The 24,081-nt window shown below is 41.9% G+C and overlaps 1 protein-coding gene across 6 annotated transcripts in view; it reads left to right on the top strand.

Annotated features, from left to right (window-relative positions):
* Nucleotides 1–11,311, top strand: part of large2 (LARGE xylosyl- and glucuronyltransferase 2) — a 73,866-nt gene extending 62,555 nt beyond the window's left edge. For 5 of the 6 annotated variants that reach the window (XM_080730573.1, XM_080730571.1, XM_080730570.1 and 2 more), the window contains 11 exons: nucleotides 164–335; nucleotides 868–972; nucleotides 1,992–2,104; nucleotides 2,921–3,046; nucleotides 3,645–3,800; nucleotides 3,988–4,026; nucleotides 4,831–4,994; nucleotides 6,557–6,835; nucleotides 7,576–7,722; nucleotides 7,865–8,060; nucleotides 8,931–11,311. In XM_080730573.1, coding sequence (XP_080586699.1) covers nucleotides 164–335; nucleotides 868–972; nucleotides 1,992–2,104; nucleotides 2,921–3,046; nucleotides 3,645–3,800; nucleotides 3,988–4,026; nucleotides 4,831–4,994; nucleotides 6,557–6,835; nucleotides 7,576–7,722; nucleotides 7,865–8,060; nucleotides 8,931–9,128 — 1,695 coding nt within the window. In that variant the 3' untranslated portion in view covers nucleotides 9,129–11,311. The remainder of the gene's footprint in view (nucleotides 1–163; nucleotides 336–867; nucleotides 973–1,991; nucleotides 2,105–2,920; nucleotides 3,047–3,644; nucleotides 3,801–3,987; nucleotides 4,027–4,830; nucleotides 4,995–6,556; nucleotides 6,836–7,575; nucleotides 7,723–7,864; nucleotides 8,061–8,930) is intronic. The other variant, XR_013962210.1, reaches the window with a different exon arrangement.
* Nucleotides 11,312–24,081: the final 12,770 nt, after the last annotated feature.

Below are 24,081 nucleotides of genomic sequence, written 5' to 3'. Positions count from 1 at the left end.
CTAGAAGGAAAATTTGAGTTACAAAATGTTCGCTTTAAAGATTCCGCACTGTGAGCTTGTATATCTGCTATTTGTCAATAGCTAAAGTCTAAAATAATTCCAGGTCTTAAAGGGTTTTAACAGTGAGAGAATGTGTATTTCTTCTCCCCGTGTCTGTTTGTAGTCCGAGGTGTCATGGATCCCCAACAAGCACTACTCTGGGATCTACGGACTGATGAAGCTGACTCTCACCAAAGCGTTGCCCTCCAACCTGTCAAAGGTCATCGTCCTGGACACAGACATCACCTTCGCCACCGACATCGCAGAGCTCTGGGGCATCTTCACCAAATTCACTGGTAAATGACTTGGACATACAGATCCATCTAAAAGAAATTGTGTAAAAGCAAATATTCTTGAAACTTTCATACATTTCTTGAAACTTTCATATATTCTAGATGCATTGCACATGCAGTGAATTATAACAGAAAATGCGTTAATATGTTGAATGTTTATGGCATACAGCTCATGAATATCAAAAGTCCATATTTCAAAATATTACAATATTACACGAGACTGCTCAAAACAAGGATTTATAATAGAGAAATGTCGACCTTCTGAAGTCAGAGTCTGAAGTCCAGTGGGAAGTTTCCTCTGTGTCAGTTATGATTTGGTGTGCTATGGCATCTGCAATGCTTTTTTACACAATATTCTATTTTTTAAGATGGATCTGTATATCCTAAAAAAAACTATATTAAACATATATTTTAGTAATGTTTCAGGGGCGATTTGTTTATATATATTTAAAAATAACATTTTGCTCTATAGATAATTGATATGCCTTATATGAACTTATTATTTCACATTTTTATTGATGTCATATTATTGCAGACAAGCAGGTGATAGGCCTGGTAGAGAACCAGAGTGATTGGTACCTGGGGAACCTGTGGAAAAACCACAAGCCATGGCCTGCTCTGGGACGAGGCTTCAACACTGGTAAGGCAGACATCCTCTCTCCCTCTCTCTATCTCTCTGTGTAAATGGGTGCATCAGTAGGCGCTATGTTTGGAAGAGACATGCATGTGAGAGTGAGACATTACATGTATTTTATCAACTACAATGCAAGTGTGGATTCCATACGCCTGAGAGACAGATTGCTACCAATTGACTAATTACTTGGTCGGACTGGTACCGTCTCCCAGTTACCCTAAGAGAGAGCCCGACATTCTCAGTGAGAATCTGTCTCAGCCTTCAAAGGACAATTACAACAGTGGTTGAAAGATGACCAGACATGCGATCACATATAATATTTCTATAGACTAGGTCCACTCTAAATTAGATTTGAAATGACACAGTCGTCATTGACAGATTTTTAAAAATGTATTTGGGAATTGAAAGAAAGATGAGGCTTATTGGTCCAGTTAGTTAGAGAGATTAGCTACAGACACACACAGTTAGTTAGAGAGATTAGCTACAGACAGACACAGTTAGTTAGAGAGATTACAGACAGACAGACAGACAGACAGACAGACAGACAGACAGACAGACAGACAGACAGACAGACAGACAGACAGACAGACACAAATGCAGGGGCAAATATAAGATCTCCTGATGGAGATCACAATAATATTTAATATTAATCTACTTAAAATGACAGAAATTAAATGATGGTTTTGTGAATGATGGTGTGTTCAGGTGTCATCCTGCTGTATTAAATGAATGATGGTGTGTTCAGGTGTCATCCTGCTGTATTAAATGAATGATGGTGTGTTCAGGTGTCATCCTGCTGTATTAAATGAATGATGGTGTGTTCAGGTGTCATCCTGCTGTATTAAATGAATGATGGTGTGTTCAGGTGTCATCCTGCTGTATTAAATGAATGATGGTGCGTTCAGGTGTCATCCTGCTGTATTAAATGAATGATGGTGTGTTCAGGTGTCATCCTGCTGTATTAAATGAATGATGGTGTGTTCAGGTGTCATCCTGCTGTATTAAATGAATGATGGTGTGTTCAGGTGTCATCCTGCTGTATCTGGAGCGTCTGCGTCGGATGGGTTGGGAACAGATGTGGAGACTGACTGCAGAGAGGGAGCTAATGAGCATGCTCAGTACGTCCCTCGCCGACCAGGTGAGACATTCAGGGAAAATATGTAAAAACATAAAAAAAGCAGACAAAATGAAGCGTCAGCGTTAGTTTATCTCAGAACGCGGAGCCCTTTAAACGCAAAGATTAACTGTATTCGTGAATGTTCCTGACTAAAACAAGAATTGAATACTTCCAACATTCAATATGTTGAAAATATTAAAGATACACATTGAAACAGTTGTAATATTTGTTAAATGTTTCTCAAGGCAATGAAGACATTCAAATGTATCCACGAGTTTCCTACGCCCCATAGTGCATTGCGCAAACGTCTGCACCGAGCTTCCGCCGCCGATTTACAAGCTCACAACGGGTTGCATCTGCGACGCGACGTGAGCTTGTATGTCTGCTGTTAAACCCGGAAGTTTGGTCCTGATAGTCTCCAGTAAACTCCCGCGGAAACTTGTGGATACATATATTTATTTATTTCAAACCAAAATATGAAATATGTTTTTTTGTTGTGCCCATTAAGCCATTTACATCTCAACCACTTGTTTTATACTTTAGCTATTAAAAAATAGAAGATCTACAAGCTCATGAGCTTGAAGATCTGCTATTTTAGAAAAAAAAACAAAAAAAAAAAAACAATGAAAATGTTTTGCAAATCTTTTACAGCAAACATTTGTAACTAAAATCTTTGCTTTGGGGGTCACTGGAACGAAATATATTGAGATGGGGAGTCTGTGGCCAAACTGTTAGGATTTAGAAGACATAGAATCAGGTCCTCAGGTCTAAATAGGTTAAAACACTAGTATAAGTAAATATGAAAGTAAAAGCTAACCTAAGGTGTGTTGTCTGCAGGACATCTTCAACGCCTTCATCAAGCAGAACCCGGTCCTGGTGCACCAGCTGCCTTGCTTCTGGAACGTCCAGCTGTCTGACCACACACGCTCTGAACAGTGTTACACAGAGGTGTCCGACCTCAAGGTGGGTGCTCTGAACCAGTGTTGTTTCTGACAGCAAATTTTGATTTAGTTTTAGTCATAGTCTTTTAAATAAAATGTAATTTAGTTTTAGTCATAATTTAGTCACCTGAAAAGTATTAGTTTTAGTCTAATTTTAGTCGACTAAATATCATAAGAAAATAAGCCCACCTTGATTTCGTCGAATAAAACTATGACGAAAATCAACGTTCAGAGCTACAGAGCCAACAATGTCCATAAGAAAGAGTGTGCTATTTCTGCCGGCTTCTTCAAGCCTTCAAGCCAATGACCCCCCTTGAGTCAACAACTGCAATCACCTGGTGTTCTAAGTCTGTCATGGATGGGCAGGGCTGTCACACATCTGTGGTCTTAAAGCTATAATGACAAGGACACCAAGTGAATACAATTTGCTTCTTGGTAGGTTAGTTAGAAAACCAGCAGTATCAGGGGTCCTAGAAGGACAGAAAACCAACAGTATCCTACTAGGAGTAGGATAGAACCCAGCAATACTTGAGGTCCTAATAGGATAAAAACTGTATTATTTGAGGTCCCAGTATGATGAAAAACGTCAATTCATGGTTTGCTTTGACCTCTTGTTTAAGGTGATCCACTGGAACTCTCCCAAGAAGCTCCGAGTCAAAAACAAGCATGTGGAGTTCTTCAGGAACCTCTACCTGACCTTCTTGGAGTATGATGGCAACCTGCTGAGAAGAGAGCTGTTTGGCTGTCCCAGCCAGGCCACAGCACAGAGCCTGAAGGTACACGTTGGCCTCTGTCTGCACTGATATCATTTGCAAATGTTTGTGGAATTAGATTGTAGTTTTCTGTATGGGTAATATTGTCCAAACTAGAAAAGCAGTCCCTGCAGCAACTGTGTGGGCTCGCTGAAAACACGCACAAAGTATATTATGACCTACAATAAAACATTTACACATCCCTCCTCAGACGGACTTTCGATTCAGCTCAAGCCCAAGCAGTAATATGGTAAGACAGAATTCATTTCCCAGAGGAATCCACTGGGAAACAGTTTTCTTTTCTTTTCTTTTCTTTTCTTTTCTTTTCTTTTCTTTTCTTTTCTTTTCAAAAATCTCAAAGTTTACAAATTTGAAAAATACAATACAGTTTTCTTTTCTTTTCTTTTTTTTCTTTTCTTTTCAAAAATCTCAAAGTTAAAAATTTTGAAAAATACAATACAACAAAGCAATAAGAACTTTACATTTCTAGTAGTAGAAGGTTGACAAAAAAAGTGGCGGAATAAAAGAAGAATAAATACAAATTGGGGGCAAGTAGTGGGTGCTCGCTGAAGCGAGCCCACAACTACGTATCTTGACATATGATATATGGCTATGCTGTTTTTTGAGCGGTGCTATGCTGTTTTTTGAGCGGTGCTATTCTGTTTTTTGAGCGGTGCTAGCCACTCCAATATGTGACTTTGTGTGTATATATAGGCCTATGCAGTGCTTTCCCATTGTATCAAATACTGATGTTTTATGTCCCTATCCGCATGTCCCTTTTCTGACTGGACAATATAATGATGAGCAAATATCTACACATCATCATACTGTACTTAGCGTGCTACTCAAACCCACACTGTTTCTTCAGCAACAGTATTTTCTAGTTTGAAGTGAGCAATGCTCACTTCACATGGGTGTGATTTTCAGTTTTTGTATGAATGTAATGATATTTCTGCCATTGACACTGAAGAGCCCGTGAGTAGTGGGGCAGAGAGGAGAGATTCCAGATCCAATTAAAATATTTTATTAATTATAATTAATTTCTCCTTCTCAGCTGCAGGGGGCGCTGGAGGACCTGGACGAGGACGACCAATGCTACGACTTCCGGCGCGAGCGAATCACGGTGCACCGCGTGCACCTTTACTTCCTGCAGTACGAGTACACTCCCACCGGGGACAGCCACGATGTCACACTGGTCGCTCAGCTCTCTATGGACAGGTAGCAGCCGTCGCTGTCGTCTCCCTGTAGTCTGGCATGGGCAGACTGTTGACTCCCACAATTTGCAAATGCTCCCGTCATACAGTCTGGAGCAACGGAAGTCTGATCATGAGTAGGATGTGGCGCACCCGCTCCCTTGTTGTAGCGGTAACAAGTCCTACTGGAAGCGTTACGTCTTCTTTCAATATCTTTGGGGGCGTTATTTGGTCTTTCTCTGGTGTTGTTGGTGTTACTTCCGTGATGTTTTCAAATGTTTTCTTAAAATATACACGCATAACAAGAATATGCCGCTCGAATGACTCTGTCTGTGCTAGTGTGCTTCTTTATTCTTTCTTTATCCTCCCCATTAGCTTCCGCTGCCGCGGTTGCTAGTCTTCCTGGGGTCCACATAAAACATCACAACATAAACATACAATATTCATACAAACAACAACTGACACTCGTCAGTCTTAATCTAAAATACATTAAAATACAAATATAAAATAATACAAGAAAATGTACAAAAAACATGTTGATTATTCAAAGTGTGTTGTCTCTCTCATTAATGTTTGTTCAATAGTTCTTTTGAATAAGTACTTACTTTTGATTTGTTTCATATTGACAGATAATGAGTTCCATTGTTGGATGGCTCTATAAATAACAGCTCTTTTAAATATTTCTGAATTTGGTTTTGGAAGTTCCAAATACCCTGAGCTTACCTGTCTGGTTTGATAACCTGCATTCAATTGATCTCTGAAGAAATCTGGCTTCCCCTCAATTAATGCATTTCTAGAAATTCTTATAATACTAGATGTTAACTTCCCCTCAACAGTTAACCATACCAAACGGCGTGCTTCTGTTATGTTTCCAATGGGAATACAGTTCAGTGCAGCAGTGACTACTTCCGTTACTCGCCTTTTGGGAGCTGTAGTTCCAGACTATATAGCATTCGGAGATTGTGGAATAGTTGTCTGGCTACGCAAGACTAGTCTTCCTGCGTACAGGCTAGGGACGATGATCGTTATTATCATTTATCGTTATAAAAAAAACACTTGCAATAATCATATCATGGAGATTTAAATTCATTGTGAAATTATCCTCCGCCATGCACTGGATTCAATTCACATTTTTTTTGCAGAGCTCGACTAGACTAGACTAAACTAAAACTATTTCAGAAGACTAAACTATTTCAGAAGACTAAACTATTTCAGAAGACTAAACCGGACTAAGACTAAATTGTATAATTTAGCCTTAAGACTAAGACTAAATCAAAAATCTCTGAAAAAATTAACACTGCCGCGATGTTAAAAACGAAACAGAGGCTTCACTTCCGTTTTATCCGGATACTCATCATAAGACCTCCGTCGCCCCGGCCCAGACTGTATGACGGGAGCATTTGCAAATCCTGGGAGTCAACAGTCTGGCCACGCGAGACTACTCAGGGCGGACACTCTAAACACAAGGCCACTGAGCTGGCCTTGTGGAGTACCATCAATTATACTCTTAAGTATCATCATTGCCATTATTTCTTCCCCACCATCAATAATGCATCATTGTACGTCTCATCTCCTGCCGGCTGCTAGGCTCCAGATGCTGGAGGCCATCTGTAAGCACTGGGAGGGCCCCATCAGCCTGGCGCTCTACATGTCGGACGCCGAGGCCCAGCAGTTCCTGCGCTACGCCCAGGCCTCCGAAGTCCTGAAGAACCGCAAGAACGTGGGCTACCACATGGTCTACAAGGAGGGCCAGTTCTACCCCGTCAACCTGCTGAGGAACGTGGCCCTGAGGAACGCCAACACGCCCTACGTCTTCCTCACCGACGTCGACTTCTTGCCCATGTATGGCCTGTACGAGTACCTCAGGTGAGCTCTTTACAAAGTGTCAAATTGTATTTATCAATGGTTACAGAGTTTGTCAAAGTTAGAATTCAATGGAAGGCTTAAAGCAAAATGTACTTTGGCGGAGGTTTTCACTCAAAGACCAATATGTACTTTTGTCTCTACTGCATTTCTAGGAAAGGAAAAAAAATGACAATATTAATTAACCTCTCAAGCCCTAATTCAAATATAGTGAGAATAACCAATCTACAAGGTCCCAACGTGTTGCATTGCAACACTGTGTCACACTGACAATCTGCAATTTTCACTGTTTTTTCTTTACTTTGACTGCCAGATGTAGGCTAAGCTAATTCATCGTCTGCTCTGCCCTTGCCAGCAAGTGTTTACACGTACCTTTGAAAATTCATAGAATATTATCCATCCTTTATCTATCCATCCCGTGGGTGGCGTTAAAAGACACATACTCCACGACTTTAATTCAAGTTAAATTAATTAATTTACACTTTTTGCAACTTAAACTTACTATTTTGCAACTTACACGTACACTCAGTTGAAAGGATGTTTGCGCTTCAGCAGCCATTGTTTCAATATTTCAACACTCTTTCTGCGATAAGTATTCTATTCACGATTCTTCTTTCACTTTTGCCCTGTCGTCTGGTGCCTCCCTGACGCTGGCGCTCGGTGCCGCCGCACAGAAATTCCGTGCGTTTAGCCGTCTCTGGGAGCGAATTGTTAACGTCTCCCTGGTTCCTCTGTGTACACAGGAGGTCTGTGGTGCAGCTGGACATGGCCAACACTAAGAAGGCTCTGGTGGTGCCAGCGTTTGAGACGCTGCGCTACCGCCTGTCCTTCCCCAAATCCAAAGCCGAGCTGCTCTCCATGCTGGACATGGGGACCCTCTACACCTTCAGGTACTTACTGGAGATAATCACAACACTAATGGATAGATAGCACTTCTTTGAACTGTTGGCATTAATTAATAATAGAAAACATTAGGGAAAATATGCAGTGTTTTAGTTCAGATATATTTAAACCATCTCCCTTCCTGTATAGGTATCATGTCTGGACCAAGGGACACGCGCCTACCGATTACGCCAAATGGCGGACGGCCACTACACCATATAAAGTGGAGTGGGAGTCTGATTTTGAGCCCTACGTTCTAGTGAGAAAGGACTGTCCGGAGTATGACCAACGATTTGTGGGCTTTGGCTGGAACAAGGTGTCTCACATTATGGAGCTGGATGCACAGGTACATTATTACTTTAACCATTGTTTTATGCTATAACTATTAAAAAATAGCCGATATACAAGCTCACAGCGTGGCACAGAGTGCTGCGCTGCGAGCTTATAGATATGCTATTTTTGAAAAGTCGTGAATATTTGTAACTCAAATTCTTCTTCTGGGGTGTCCCTGGAACTAAATATTTTGAGATGGGGGTCTGTAGCCAAATACTTATCATTTTGGGGGGAAACGTTTGAGCATCACTGGCGTAGAAACAGGTTTTTCAAGGATTTAGAAGACACTTATAGAATCGGGTCAAAATATTCAAAGACTTGATGATTTTTTCACGATTTTCCAAAAAATAGCAGATCTACAAGCTCACGCCGTGCTGTGAGCTTGTAGATCTGCTATTTTTTAATAGTTAAAGCATAAAATAATGCGTTCCCGGTCTAAATGTCTTGCAAAGAAGATGGCCTGCAGTTACCATGAAAAGCTGTGTCACACGATAATTGGTGACCTATAGAAATGTTAAACTGCACCAATATTGCAACATTATTAGGTTTTAAGCCAAAAAGAGCTGAAACAATGTAAACACTTTCAGATTTTTAGTGGTCATTGTTAGTATTACTAGTTTGATTTGGCTTCAAATGAAATATCAAATGTATTTTATATAACACAACTTTAGTGTGCATCGTGTTTGCCACTTCAAAAGCTCTTTTAGTTAAAACAACAACAACATTTTCTTTTGATACCGGTATATGGCCATTAATTACAGAATTTCAACAGTCAAGTAATCATGTGAGATCAAGTCTAAAAGAAACAATTAAAACAACTCATTTCCTTCTGTATCACACACATCTCACTCTAATATTATTCTTTCTTGCTTTGCCCCTGCAGGAATACGACCTCCTGGTGCTGCCCAACGCGTTCATGATCCACATGCCTCACGCTCCCAGCTTCGACATCTCCAAATTCCGCTCCAGCCCCGGTTACCGCAATTGCCTGGCCACGCTAAAGGAGGAGTTCCATCAAGACCTGTCCAGAAAGTACGGCTCCGCCGCCCTCAAGTACCTCACTGCCCAGAGGAACATCTAAAACCAGGATTCTCCTCTGAACAGGCGCTATACCCTCCGCCTAAAAGCCTGTGTGCTTTTGGCTTGACAGGATGAGTTCTTACTAGGGATGTAAGTGAAACGTGGATGACATGGATCAATTCCTGAGTGTTTCTATGACAAATATAAGCTTTACAGGCGCTTTACGGCCCTCACAAACTGTCTCGAGGAGGAGGGCTCCTGTGTTTCACAAGAAGAAGCAAGACACCTCCACTTTGTAAGGTGGACTGTGAACGTGAAGAAGAAGAAAACAAAAACAATTAAATGAATGATTGTTCAGAGTGGATGCTAATGGGAATAAGCTTTAAGACTGTGGATGAGGACAACCATTTAGTTATGATGTGTTCTGACAATCAGGGCTTTCCCCTCCATGACACTTTTTATTTTTATTTCCTTTTTAAACAATCCGTCCTCAACGGATGCCCAAATCTTGGCGCTCAAGGAAATGAAAAACACCTGGGACCTTCCTGTGTCCTTTTTGGGGGAAAAAGTATAGATTCTCGCATTAAAAGGGAATCCGGTTTCAATCAGATGCATTAACGCCAGTGGAATTAGAGAAACATTCAAGCCTTATAATGATATTTAATATTTTATTTTTGCTTTTCCTCTGTGTAAATGATTACCAATGAATAATGTACACGGTACACAAAACAGTGGCACAAAAGATTTACATTATTATTCTATTTTTCTTTTACAGAAAATATATAATATCCCAGTTTGAAAAATTGGGGATAATTTCCTGTGGGGCTTGAGGGATTGGTTGTTTTGTGTGTGTGTGTGTGTGTGTGTGTGTGTGTGTGTGTGTGTGTGTGTGTGTGTGTGTGTGTGTGTGTGTGTGTGTGTGTGTGTGTGTGTGTGTGTGTGTGTGTGTGTGTGTGTGTGTGTGTGTGTGTGTGTGTGCGTGCACGAGTGTGTGCTTGTGTCGTTAATGCAGACGCGTGCGTTGTCAGCGTGCATATGTGTGTGTGTGAGAGTGATTGTGTGTGTCATGAATGTACATGAGTGTGCGCACGTCACTTGGCATGTCATTACATAACATTCTTCTCGCTTGACCCCGTGTCACCAGATCACATGTATATTTGCTTGCATTTGAAGAGTTGCACTATGTATGTAATCTTCCCCCCACACAGATTTGTTTTAATCACCCACCCTTCTGAAGCACACAAACGTCTCGGACTCGCCAAGCGCGCCATCGTCCGTCAACACCATTTCACATCTGATATCACCTGATATGAAGAGACTGCAATTAACACGAACCAGTCTGAAGTATTCAACCTAGCTTCCCTGGCAAGTCTGTGATGGGCCGGCTGTTGCTTAAGGTTACTCACTGTCGAGAAAGAGTTCTTTCTTTGTGCCATAACGTCCAAAAAATAGTCTGAACCACTGGATATACAGTATATACGTGCCATCTACTGCTATGATCTCCTGGATACATTTTAGTTCATTACATTTTATTTGTTTTCTTTTAAGAGCTCGTGATCTTTTTCGCCATTCCAAACAAAAAGATTTTTTTTTTTAAAGATTTTTTTTCACCCTTGACACATCTATCGACAACAGTCCAGTTGGGGAGCGTTTCACTGTTTCTACGTGTCATCTTTTCGACACCCAAACCTAACCCTTACCCTAACCCTAACCTCCGTGGGGTGAGTCGCTAACCCTCCCGACGCTCTGTTGCCGAAATGATGGTCGTTGGAAAGAGCGAGATTTTCCCACACAAAGGGCCATTTCAAGTAGATTTTATACACACGTACACAGTAGAATCCGGAGTGTTCATTTAACTCTTGTCAGAGTTAATGTGAGCGTAGTGAAGGAATAGGGGGGTATGTGGAGTGCCAAGTACCAAGTATCTGTGTTCAAGGCGTCTGAATCTGGTGAGGTGTGTGCAGAGAGAGCGAGATAGGGTGACGGGTTCATGCGGTCGGTCGAACCCCCTGTGTCTCCTGCACACTCCCCCGCCCCCCATCCCTGTCCCCTCCATTGACTGTGCTGATTGCGGTAAATGCTAGTGCCTTTGCTGTATTGTGGAAGAAAGGAGAAGAAAAGAGAGAGAAAAAAAGGATATTGATTGTACCGTTGTACGTACCATTGGGGCCTGGGGATAGCTGGGCACTCTATTTATTATTGTTGACTCAAATCAATCATATTTTTCTATGTAAGTGCTTTAAATAAATATGCCCTTTTTTATGTGCTTGGTCTAGGCTCTTTGTTTCTCTGTTTAAAAGAAAAAAACAATGCAGGGGGAGTGTGTGTGTGTGTGGGGTGGGGGGTGTGCAGGGTTACGACGGCCCTGCTAAGAGTCTAGGGCACAAGGAGTAACAAAACACGGTTTTATGGCGCAAAGAAAAGGAATTTATTTACATTAAGTGGTTTTAACATTGGATGAATGAATAATGGGAGAATGACTGAATGAATGACTTCAGGAAAAATGACCAGACAGAGGGAGGCTGGGCAGGGGGCAGGGGCAGTAATTATCAAAAAAACTAAAGCTAACTCAGGGTTTTTTAACGCTTACCTACATAATCTAAGAAAATAAAGGAATGCCAAAACAAACCTACCTTAACTGACTATACTATATACCGGTATAAGTAAAATACAAATGTGTAGTGGAGAGTTCCCCACCAATCAGGGAGCTGGAGTCACACACTAGAGGTAGTGGAGAGTTCCCCTCCAATCAGGGAGCTGGAGTCACACACTAGATTTGAATAGAATGGCACACATTATTCACAGTACATACCATGGGATGTAACATCTGTGCACTGACTCACGCTCCTTGTGAGTCTCACTGACGTGCGAGTTCAAATCCCACTCGTGTCTCATGCATGTCTCCTCTCTCTCTGCCATAGGTGTCCTGTCTATACACTTTCCTATCTAAAAATCGCTCCTGTACGAAGTGAGCGGTGCAAACACGACACACGTGCATATCTCCTTGTATGGGCCGTTCTGTCTGTGACGTACAGTTACTTTATGTATGAGCACGGATATCCGTTCTAATACACACAAAGTGAAATGTAGGAGCGTTTTGCACCGATCAAAAATGTTAAAGCATAATTGGCGACATATAAACATATTAAATATTAATTCGGGGGCACTTATATGATAAATGAATGGATCCTTTCTTTGCCTATAATACTGTCTGTTCTTCCTGCGCTGTATGATCTTATGGAATGTGTAACTAAATCCCTTCCGGCAGGGCTAGTATTACTCTCTCTTTGTCTCTGTGCAAAGTTTTAAATACCTAGGGACACGCATCAATAATGGAAAATTATTTTGAATTTCTCCCCTCTGGCTGGCATTTTAAGATGTGTCCCTTCAACATGGGCAATGATTAAAACATATGGAATCCAATCTGTCGATGTCATTTGACATTTTCTACCTCCGAAACCAGCTTGCCCACTTTAAATAATTTTCCGTTCCGTTCATCAAGGGTGAATTTTTATAATTTTGGGGGGTATTAGATACCGTACTTAGTACACCAGCTGAATTAAGTGGTTTTCCCCTCAGGTCCTTCCAAACTATAGCCAACAATGCTCTCCACAGGAAATACAAGTGACAATTCTGAGGGTGTACGTGGGTGAGCTGTGAATGATGCAAATTTGTGTCACTTTGGACATTTACTGCTTATTTGTTGGCTTATTAAATCGTATTCCTATTCTGTTAACTATATTATAGGTTTTGGGGGTCATATTCTAGAGAAATTCAAGTGAGAGACTACATCTATTAAAAACATTCAATCAGCTGCCTCTATTAATTTGCCACAAGATAATTCTTGGGTTGAAGGGTGATCCACTTTCTCGTTTCTCTATTTCATTGCTTTAGGTAAGTTCTCATTAGGAGGAGGTAACAAACGTCTCTCTCTCGCTCGCTGCAGGGTCATAATTATTCCAGTAAAAATGGGATAATCAGATTGAGGACAGTTTCAAAATACTCCACTGTCTTCATGGAACATTTCTATACTGATTTTCACACAGTAAGAATTGGGACAGTCTCACGTCCTTGCTTTGAAAACCAATCCTCATACCCACCCAATATGAAGGACCAGACTAAAGATTTTGCATGTGTAGTGATGCACGGAAGCGGGAATTGAACCCGGGGTTCCTACTCGCCAGACCAACACACACACCGTCGTGCCAATAGGGCTGAGCCTGATTGCCAGGGCTGTTGTGGGCTGATTCATGGCTGTACTAACTATTGGGGCTACAATCACCCCCTCGATCTTTGGAGTGAGTCCTCGCACTTCACACTTCACACCGCCGCAAACAACGTCCCTCATGTCCCTCACGGGAGGATACCACGCTCCTCGTCCTGCCGACAACGCCAGATTGTAGTGATGCGCGGAAGCGGGGATTGAACCCGGGGCTCCCACTCGCCAGACCAACGCACAAACCGTCGTGCCAATAGGGCTGAGCAGGCCCCTGCTCTGATGCAAGAGAAGGAAAGAAAGAAAATAATCCATAGCAGCACAATATGTTGCTCAGAGCAGAGATGACAAAAAACACATCAAAACCACAGCCAGGGACATGTTTTGAAGCACTGGAACAGTTTCTGGTCCCTTGACATTCATTGATTCTATTCATTCGATGTTCAATAAACCATTCCTCCCCCATGCTACCTACTACAAGCCTGCCCACACCAACTCGCTTCTACCTGCTTCAAAACACCCTGGACATACTACCGTGCAAATAATGTGAAAACACATGCACGCACGCACACACAGCTCAAGTACACATGCGCACCTAAACGAGACTACAACACACACATTCGTACCCATTCAAGAACAGTAGTACAAAACACGATAAAGTGTAATTCTTCGTCAGCAGTATTGTACTGTGACATTTATTGCCCATGCCTGCTGTAAATTGAATTGTCTGCAGACATATTGCTTGAATAATCAACCAACCGGGCAGGTTCACAAGATTGAAGCATGTGTAACGACGTCAAGCAGTTTCTCATTTCAGCTTCCTAGTACAGGCGTTTTGTGAGGAAAAAAAGGATTGAACCTCACATAAATTGCAACAGCCAATCTGATAAATGTTTATTGCACATAAATGTCTCCTCTATAACATAGAGACATGCCGTTGGTAATTCGTATACATGGCATTCCGATTGAGCCCTGCCACCACTTCCTAAAAGAATGTTTTAAAGCAGGTGTGGGCAACTTTGATGATGGAGAGGGCCATTATATTTTCACCCGCAGGGCCACATATACGCAGTAAAAAATTGCATATCTACAAGCTCAAAACAGTGGGACATAATTTTTTTATTGGAATCCTGAAAAGTTAAATTTGTATTTAATTTCAAATGCATTTATATGTTCTTATGTTAACTTTATGAACTTAAAGAGGTGGTGCCATAGTTTTGTACTTTTTCTGGTTTTCATGTGTCTAGGAGGTTGACAGTATTTCATTAGACCCCCTGCTGTGGTTGTTATGAGCAATTATGTATTCCCTTTGTATTTTGGGTTTCTTCCTCAAGGCTGCCACCTTGTGGGTCAAAAGTGCCGATCCAAAAACACAGATAGAGTGACATCATATAATCATCCCATCCCCTTTTACCATTCACCCAACACTGTGGGTGTGGCTAACTTCAGCTGGGTTACCACCCACCATGACAACCAGGCATACTTAATGAACTGGTGGGTGTGGCCACATAAAAACCTAATTTTAACTTTCTGTGGAAAAAATCTTCCTCCTAGTATAATCATAATGGCCGGGTTTCCTAAAGTGATTTTAGCCCATCGTAGCTCAGGCATGGTCGTAGAGACCAAGCCCTGATCGTCATGTTCCCGTGTTCATATGGGTTCGGGCAGAGCGACTTATTTAGCCCCCTACAACTACACCATCATTCAAATTTCACAAACAAAGTGCTTAATAAAGTCTCACACCTGTCTAAATACGGTACGGCTTTTTACCCGTATCCTCCGTTTTCTTTAATAAGAAGACTTTTTATCCGATCACTGTCTGTTTATCTCAATGGGGTTGGTTCGCATGGGGAACGCCAGGAAATACATGGGAAAACAGAACGCGATCGGATAAAAAGGCTTCTTATTAAAGAACACAGAGGATACAGGTAATTATAGAATGCCGTACCGTATTTAGACAGGAGTGAGACTTTATTAAGCACTTTATGAAATCTGAATGTTGGTGTTGTTATACGGGGATAAATAAGTCGCTCTGCCCGAACCCATGGGAACATGACAGTCCCACATGGCAGAAAAGCAAGCTGCCTTGTGGGTATGAGTCTGGGGAGACAAAGGCAAAAGGAGCCCACCCTCAGAGAAAAGCAACGCTGTCTTGTGGTAAGACAAAGGTTTGGGGAGCGCACCCTGTCCCTGAGATGAAAGCAATGTGATCACCCAGCCACTGGGAACGCACAAGTTACTGCATGATTAGTTTGCATTAAACAGACGACAAATATGTAGACCTGAGAACGTTTCTCAGATGGATTTTTTTTTAAACTTTTACTTGAGTACAGATTTCCAGTACTCCACTCGCCCCTGTATAAAACAAGGCAACCGTAATTGTCACTTGGCACTTACCCATATTAACAATGGCATTGATTAACATAAATTCCAAACACACTTATTTAAATAGCACATAAAAAAGCATGTATAAATTACTTTCAAAACAAACTGTACTGTCTACCAAGGGGACACGGTGGTGCAGTCAGTAGCGCTGTCCCCTCACACTCTCACAGCTAAGGTCCTGGGTTTGATTCCCAGCGGGGATGCAGCCTGTGGGCGCTGGGGGGCGTGCCCCGGATTACAGCTATGGCATTGGTGAGAAAAATGTTGTGATATAAAAGTAAAAATATAAAAGTAAAATGTACTTTCTACCACACGTCTGGAACATCAAGGCCATCAAGCGGGGGTCCCCGGCATCTTCATCAGTGCAATAGATGGTCACAGGTGTGACAGTACCTCCCGCCTTCACGGCATTGGGAAAGCTATACGCTCCCCTCAGGAAATTCATAACCATTCACGACTTCTGTCAGCAACAGAAAGGTGTTTGACACACAGTCAGCCTCCACAGCAGATGTTGTGTCAGCAGGAGACAATGTTTTGTCAGAGATCTTGCTGTGATCTTCTTGAGTGGTGACACTACTGATATTGGATGCGTTGTCCCACAGCAAATGTATACCTTATACATGTATTATGCATATACGGTATGTGTGTATATATACAGTATATACTGTACAACACACACACACACACACACACACACACACACACACACACACACACACACACACTTACTAGTTCTTAATTGTTATAAGAGACCTCGCCCTAAAGGGAGAGGTCGCGCAGGACGGAATTCATTTGCAAGTGTGATTCGAGTTGCGGTTGGTTGTTTAAGTTGGACAAAATGTGGACAAAATATTTTCCCAAATATGTAAATGACATCATAGATGTCTTCTGTTATAGATCACATGATGAGACTCACACAATATGTCCATATATGGGCATTCCAAGCTGTGAGCTTAATACTGATGACAATCAGGGATCTCCATATATGGGCATACAAGGGACAAGGACGGAATGTGATGTCACAATGTGATGTCATAGGTCAGCTATAGACATTGAGGCGTTACCCGGGCTCTAACAGGCGTTACTGACATGATGTGACAGTTGTCATAGTTAACTGCGACCTACGGTCGCAATTATTAGTTAGAGGGCAATTATAATGTAATAATGACATATAAAACGTAGTTGCCAGGGATTCTTTTGAGAACATGCAGTGTTGCCATAACAGTTTTCACAGCAGAGCTGAGTAAAACAGAGAAGTGTCAATAAGTCTACAGAGGAGGCTCCTTTCATTGCAATTAAAGTGCTTTAAGGGCAGTTTACGGGCTGAGACCATACTTCACTTATACGGAAGTGTCATAGTCTAAAAGTCTAATGAACCATTTCTGTGTGAGTCTGTTTTCTTTTTCCTTCTTTGTTGTCAGAATCCCTGCAAACAGATCAGTTAAAATAACAATTCTATTCTAATGTTGTCTCTGTTTGGTCTGTATCGCTCATTCACTCATGTTTGGTCTGTATCGCTCATTCACTCACTGTGAATGGAACAAAACAATCAAAATTACATTACACTTACATCACTCCTGCATCATTCAGGAGGAGCTCGTTTAGCCAGTAAACAAACTCAAACAGAGCTGATTGTGACAGTCACAGTACAGAACATCACCACAGCCAGTACTGTTTGTCTTTTCTTTTTAATAAAAATGTCAACTTCCCAATTGATTTAGCCTATATTTATTGGGAAGAAAGCCCGGACTGGAGATCTGGGTCCGGATCTTCAAATAATAAAATGACGTTTAAAAAACAAACAGTACTGGGTTTGGTGATGTTCTGTACATGTTTGAATCAACTTAGTTTACGTTCGTTTACGGGCTAAAAGAGGCCGCATCAGAGCGGTTTTGCCATACAAGTCAGTGGTTCAACTTTCAACTTTCAAATTTCAAGGTTTCCCTTTAACTCTGACAGTGTACAAATGGAACCAAATGAACCTGTTAGGGTTCACCTGAACCTGTTAGGGTTCATTTGGTTCCATTTGGATTCATGCATATTTTGAATAATCAATTTCTAGTCAATGGAGAAATTATTTTTGATTTCTTGCCCACCTTTGGAGTTACATCATGGCAAGGTAACTACACAACCCAAACCTCTACCAAAGTGGTCTTGCCCTTTTAATGTTTGTGATGTTCTGTGCCCCTGTTACGATGAACAGTTGTCTCGATTAATTTGTACGTGCAGCATACAACCTCAATTCATCTACAAAACAAATGTGTGTGTTGTGTGTCTAGTTGAAGATGACTGGCATGGCAGCCACTAAAATATCAAATAATTGATTCCATCACAATATTGTGGATTGTATCTGCTTTGTCCGCAATTATACATTCAAATCACTGTGTGAGATATTGGGCCCTATTCTCGTCCATGCTAAACCCCTAAACTTCTTTGCCTTTTTTTTTTTTACTATTTTGAAAAACTAAATTAAACTAGCCCTTACCCGTTCAAAGATATGAGCTCCAAAATGATGTGCAGTGTGTGGGTTATGGGATGTGCACTGTGCACACAGTATATGAGGGATGGAAAGTAACTTTAACTGGTGCTTGCATGATGTAGGAGCATCAATGTAAGAAACCCGTTTCGTTTAATGGCTACAGAGATACTGTCCCCCCCCCCCCCCCCAGCCCGGCCGCCCACCCGCCTGCACACACACCCGCCTGCCTGCACACACACACACACACACACACACACACACACACACACACACACACACACACACACACACACACACACAGAGCTGGTTAAACATTTTGCCTCAAGCTAGATGCAGAATAGATGTGCCTCATGCTAGATGCAGAATAGATAGTAGATACACCATAAAAATGCTAATATACAGCATACGATTTGTGAAAGTGACAAACGGGCTTCACAGTTATGTCAGGTGTGTTCATATGCTTATGGTGATGCGATTTCAGATCAATTGCTCCAGCCACTGAGGAGAAACGCTGTGACAGACAGACACTCACTCACTCACTCACTCACTCACTCAGACATTCGCAAAATTATATGTTTGATGGTTCAAATAACTGATCAACAAGCTCACAACGTGTCGATGCAGATTGGCTATTTGAAGTATTTAAAAATGTTTTTCAAAATAGTAAAAAAAAAGTTAAAGATGTTTAAGGGTTTAGGGTTTAGTATTGGATGACAATAGGGCCCTATACTGTATATGTGTATGGCTGGTGTTGGGAGGGATGGTTGGCAACACGCCGCTATCGATGTACCCTCGACGGGACTCACAAGAAAAACGTACCTCCACTGTCCACCCTGAGGACAGCTCCAGCACAGATCAATGGCAATAACTGGGTCTCGTCTGCTCCCTCTTTCTCTCCCCGCTCAATAACAAGGGGAAGAGGCCAACACTTCATCTCTCTTTACTGTGATTGGTCTCTCCAGGCATGGAGGGAGGAGGCGGAAAACAAGATATATCTGTCATATTTACTCTCGGTGGTGCTTATTGCTCTGTAATGTACTTTATTGACTCGTTGTGCGAGTCCGGGATAGATCATCATTGCCATCCATTGATGAGTCATGACTGTGGTCGTCGCCCGTCATAGAGGATGCAAAGAGCCAGGCGCTCTGTGGGTGGATACTGAAATGAAGAGGTCATCATGGTTCCCTATACACAGTAAACCTTTACAGTCATCAGCAGGTCTCAGAGGAGCCATGGTGTGTAACAATGACTTGTCATTATTGTTTTCATCTCTAAGAAAGACTTACTCCTCCCACATGACAAGACAAAGGCCAGTGCAACTATTGGCCTGTGTCTATACTTTTTGAATATTTCCAAGGTATTAGATTTTTTTACTGCTAGATTTTTATCCCACAATTGGTTGCCAACCTGGGGAGAGCAACGGACTGCTTCCCTCTATGCACGAGGAATCCAAGCCGCTTCTTTTCACCCGACATGGGTCGAGTTCCCCCGGTTTGACGTAGCGCGTGGAAGGAACACATTATTCCAATCAATTCCTTTCCCCTCCATCAGGCGTCCCTGGTTTCAGGCCATTGTATTCTACTGACACATGTTTAATACAGATGTCAGATTACATCAACGGGTAATGTAATGAAGGTAATTACTGTGGAATGCTCTTGTTAGATCTACAAAAGGCCTTTGACACAGTAAATGGCAATCTATTAACAAAACTTAATTGGTCTTAATGAGTGACACATCAGTCCGTTGGTTTAGGTCTTACTTAACTGGACGGCAACAGCCGTGGGGAGGGACCTGTATAAATAGCCTGCACTGGGCATGGCCACATCTACGCTAGGAGGCACAGTGGAGATAGAATCTTTGTCTGTCATTACATCTTGGCAAAATTGAGTTTGTCTTATTTGCATCTGCGAGATGCCTTTAGAAGATGAATACGATTACAATTAATCTGTAACAGATGGTATTGTATCAAAGTAAACAAAAAATGTCAATATAAAGACAACAAAGCTGCTGCAGCTTTTATCCAGTGCACCTCAATCATGCCTATTCTGCACAGTACAGTGTTTTCCTGTTCTTACATTTATACAGCATAGAGTCTTGTCCTCTCCGCATGAAGAGCCAGACATAAAAATGTGTTAATTGATCACATTCTCGTTAAACAGGTCTCTCTTGTTTTGCACCCTGTTTAAAAGAAATGTTCTAACAAAGATGGAAACAAATGATAAAAAATAAAGAATAGAATGCCGACTAAGATATTAAGCCTCTATCAGAGTCCAGGGTGCAGAGTCCAGGGTGAAGAGCTATTCACTTCACCGCGGTGTAGTTTTCTAGCTATCACCTAAACATATGTAACAAAGCCCAGGTGATAGCTAGGAAACCACAACGCAGTGAAGTGAATAGCTCTTCACCCTGGACTCTGATTGAGGCTTTATGCTCCGCACATATTGGTCTAGACTAGAGTCTAGACCAGTTCAAGGAGGTGGGGATGTTTCCTGTGGATACAGGGTGGATTGTTTGAAACTTGGCCATATGTATAATATGTTCAGGTGTAATTCCCCTGACTAGCTGAAGTACAATGCTAGCTTGTTTTTTCATCAACATGTAACAACAGCAAATCAAACATTGTTTGTAATACCTACACAAAAAAAGATAGAGTTAAGGTAGAGTTAAACTTTTTTTTTGTAAAGTTCCTATTTACCAAATATAATCAATCAACCAATCGATCAATCAATCATCAAATCTGTTTGTGTCTCTATGACAACTAGTTTTCGGTGACGGAGACCAGACGTTTCGCAGCCCATCCCTTACGGGATTATTCAGACACAATTACATAACATTTTCTTTTTCACATACCTTTTTTTTTTTCTTTCTTTTTTTCCTTTTCCCAGTGCCAACAAGCTGACACGTGTGCACGTGCACGTGCGTGTGTGTGTGTGTGTGTGTGTGTGTGTGTGTGTGTGTGTGTGTGTACGCGTGCACACGTGCACACGCAATCTGGGAACCCATTCGCTTAAAAAAGAATACATGAACTTGGTTTGGCTCCTCCCCTTTCTTAGTCCACTTCCTCCTGGGTGCTTCTGTGTTTATTCCTACTAACAACACTACGTGTGCATGACTGTCACAGTACTGTATGTGTGCATGTATTCAGTCTGGCCATCAAGGTGGCGAGTGTCAACCGTGGGGGAAAAAAAGTGCCATTTATTAACTCATTGTTATGCCCAGCTCTTCAAGCGGAGAGGACAGAAGACAGCATACTGTATGGTAAATGTACAAGAACATCTTCAACATTTCACAGTCTACTGGGGAATGTTGAAAATAAGCACGCCGCTGACACCCAGCATGCAGAGAGCAGCCCATTAGAACGCTCTGAGGCAATTAGTGCTAGATTGAATGGGTTTGGCGGGAGAGGGAGCACAGACACTCAACGCGCGCACGCGCTTGTGTGCGTGTGTGCGTGCGTGCGTGTGTGCGTGCGTGTGTGTGTGTGTGTGTGTGGGTGTATGCGTCTGTGTGTGTGTGTGTGCGTGCGTGCGTGCGTGCGTGTGTGTGTGTGTACCTTATATTGTAGGCCTACATTGTATGTGTTTATAGGCCTTTATTGAATGGCACCTGTTCAGTGCCTGGCGCTGGTATATACAGTATGTTGATGTGCTGTCCCATGTCCAATGATCAGGGAGCTTAGCTTTCTGCGGACATGTGCAGCTGTGGCGTCACACACTGACTTCTTTCATTAGACTAATTGAAGAGCAGTATGCTGCCACTGTCAGGCTAGCTCAAGTCGGCACGACGCAGTAACAGCTTTAGCGAGCAGCGTGGATCCTCTCAACATCCATATCCACCCACACATCCGCATCACACCCACCCTTCCTAAGCTGTCAACACTCAGTCACAGCAGCTGGACTATGTTTGTGTGTGCATGTACTATTATGAGTACGGAGTGTGTATGTCTCACACGTGTGTGTGTGTGTGTGTGTGTGTGTGTGTGTGTGTGTGTGTGTGTGTGTGTGTGTGTGTGTGTGTGTGTGTGTGTGTGACAATGTGTATGAACATAAGGGGAAGAGAGACGTCACTTGCTTTCTCTCTCTCTCTCTCTTTCTCACTTAATTGATTCATCATATCCGTAGTACAGGGGTCTTAAACGTTTTCAAGCCAAGGACCCCTTAGTTGAGAGAGAGATGAAGCAGGGACCCCCACAACCTGTTCATAGATTCCGTATAGTTGCATTGTTTGAGGTCGGCTGTAGCTCAGGAGGAGGCCAATGATCCATGGGTCGGCGGTTCAAATCCCAGCTTCTCCTGTCTACATGTCAAAATGTCCTTGGGCAAGACACTGAACCCCAAGTTGCTCCCGGTGAGCTGGTTGGTGCCTTGCATGGTTTCCACCGCCACCGGTATATGAATGTGTGTGTGAATGGGTGAATGTAATGCACATTGTAAAGCGCTTTGGATAAAAGCGCTATATAAATGCATCATTTACCATTTACCATTTGACAGCACAGTCATCAGTGTATTTTGGATTCATGTCAATTTGTGTTTTCAGATATTTAACCACTTGAACTGTCAATACTTAATAAAATTGACCTTTCACCCTTCTTAGTTAGCTCTTTTTCCCCTCTACACCAAACCTCTTTACCAAAAATAGCCGATCTACAAGCTCACAACGCCTCGCAGCGTGAGGCGATGTGAGCTTGTAGAACTGCTATTTTTGGCAAAAGTTCTCAGAATATAAGGGTTCAAGTGGTTAATATAGAAAAGGAGATAAAAGTTTCTATCACACAAAGATTTGGAGGACCCCCTAGGGGTCCAGGACCCCCTATTGAAGACCCCTGCCGTAGTAGATAAATGAGTGTCCATTAGTGTACAAAGTGAGGATGTGTGAATGGCTCAAAATGTTACACTGTTGAAAATGGTAAACAACTTTCATGGGAGATATTTGGTATGCAGATCTTTCAGTTTTTTTTTCAGGTAATTTTGCATATAGCATTTGATTTTGGGTATTCTTTTTGTAACCATTTTATTGTCTCTGTGAGTAATTATAGTAATTACATTTTCACACTGACACTGCAGAGTTGTTAAAGTGTAGCTGCATTGAAAGTTACCTTAGAGTGTCAATATTGTAAAAAAATAAATCTTACATTAAACTCTACGCTACATCAAAATCTATATGCTTTAAATAATGCCAATTTCCATATGTAGCATAACATTATTTAGAGAAATTACACATTTTGGCTAGGGTATTGTTATGGAATTTCTATACGGACCCATTCTCAACTTTGATTGGCTCCCACAGAGTTTCACCAGAGGAGTTCGGTTGGAAGTAATTGAGAGGTGTTAAGCCTGTTATACCTATACCTAACATGAATTTTAGGCAGGATGCTATTGAAACACCTTGTAAGCGGTAGGTAAGGATAGCTTCGATTCTGTCTGCCTGATAGGGTATATTCCACCGCAGTATAAAAATTGTTTTTTTTTTTATAAATTGCTTCGTTAAAAAGTACCTGAATAATTGTGTCCTCCCATATACAGTAGCTCTTTAGACTTAGGTAAGCCTGATTGACAAAATAATCCACAGTTTGGGAGATCTGATGGCAAAAGCCTGGTCTCCTCTTGTTTTCTATTTATACCTTGGAATCAACAGCAACAGCAGCAATAGTGGTTTATCTGCGTGACCTAACTTCCCTTAACCACAGCACTTCCGCCACTTCAGTTTATGTAGCCCACAGTGGATATTGTGGCCAGGGTGTGTGGGTGGCCAGCAGTTTTAAAACTGTTCAAGCAGTGTGGAAAGACATGGCCGCGCTTGACAAACAGCTCATGGATAGTTGGATACAAGCAAGAACCCAATGTACACAGATGCATTCAGGAGACAGCTCAGTGCACTTTAAAATACAAGTGTTTAAGTGTTTAACTCTGAGTGTACAAATGTGGGTCTGTTTGG

This window comes from Nannobrachium achirus (assembly GCF_963921795.1).
Source record: "Nannobrachium achirus genome assembly, chromosome: 7".
Taxonomy (NCBI): Eukaryota; Metazoa; Chordata; class Actinopteri; order Myctophiformes; family Myctophidae; genus Nannobrachium; species Nannobrachium achirus.
Note: the sequence above shows the minus strand (reverse complement) of the source record. Positions and strands in the feature narration are given on the sequence as shown.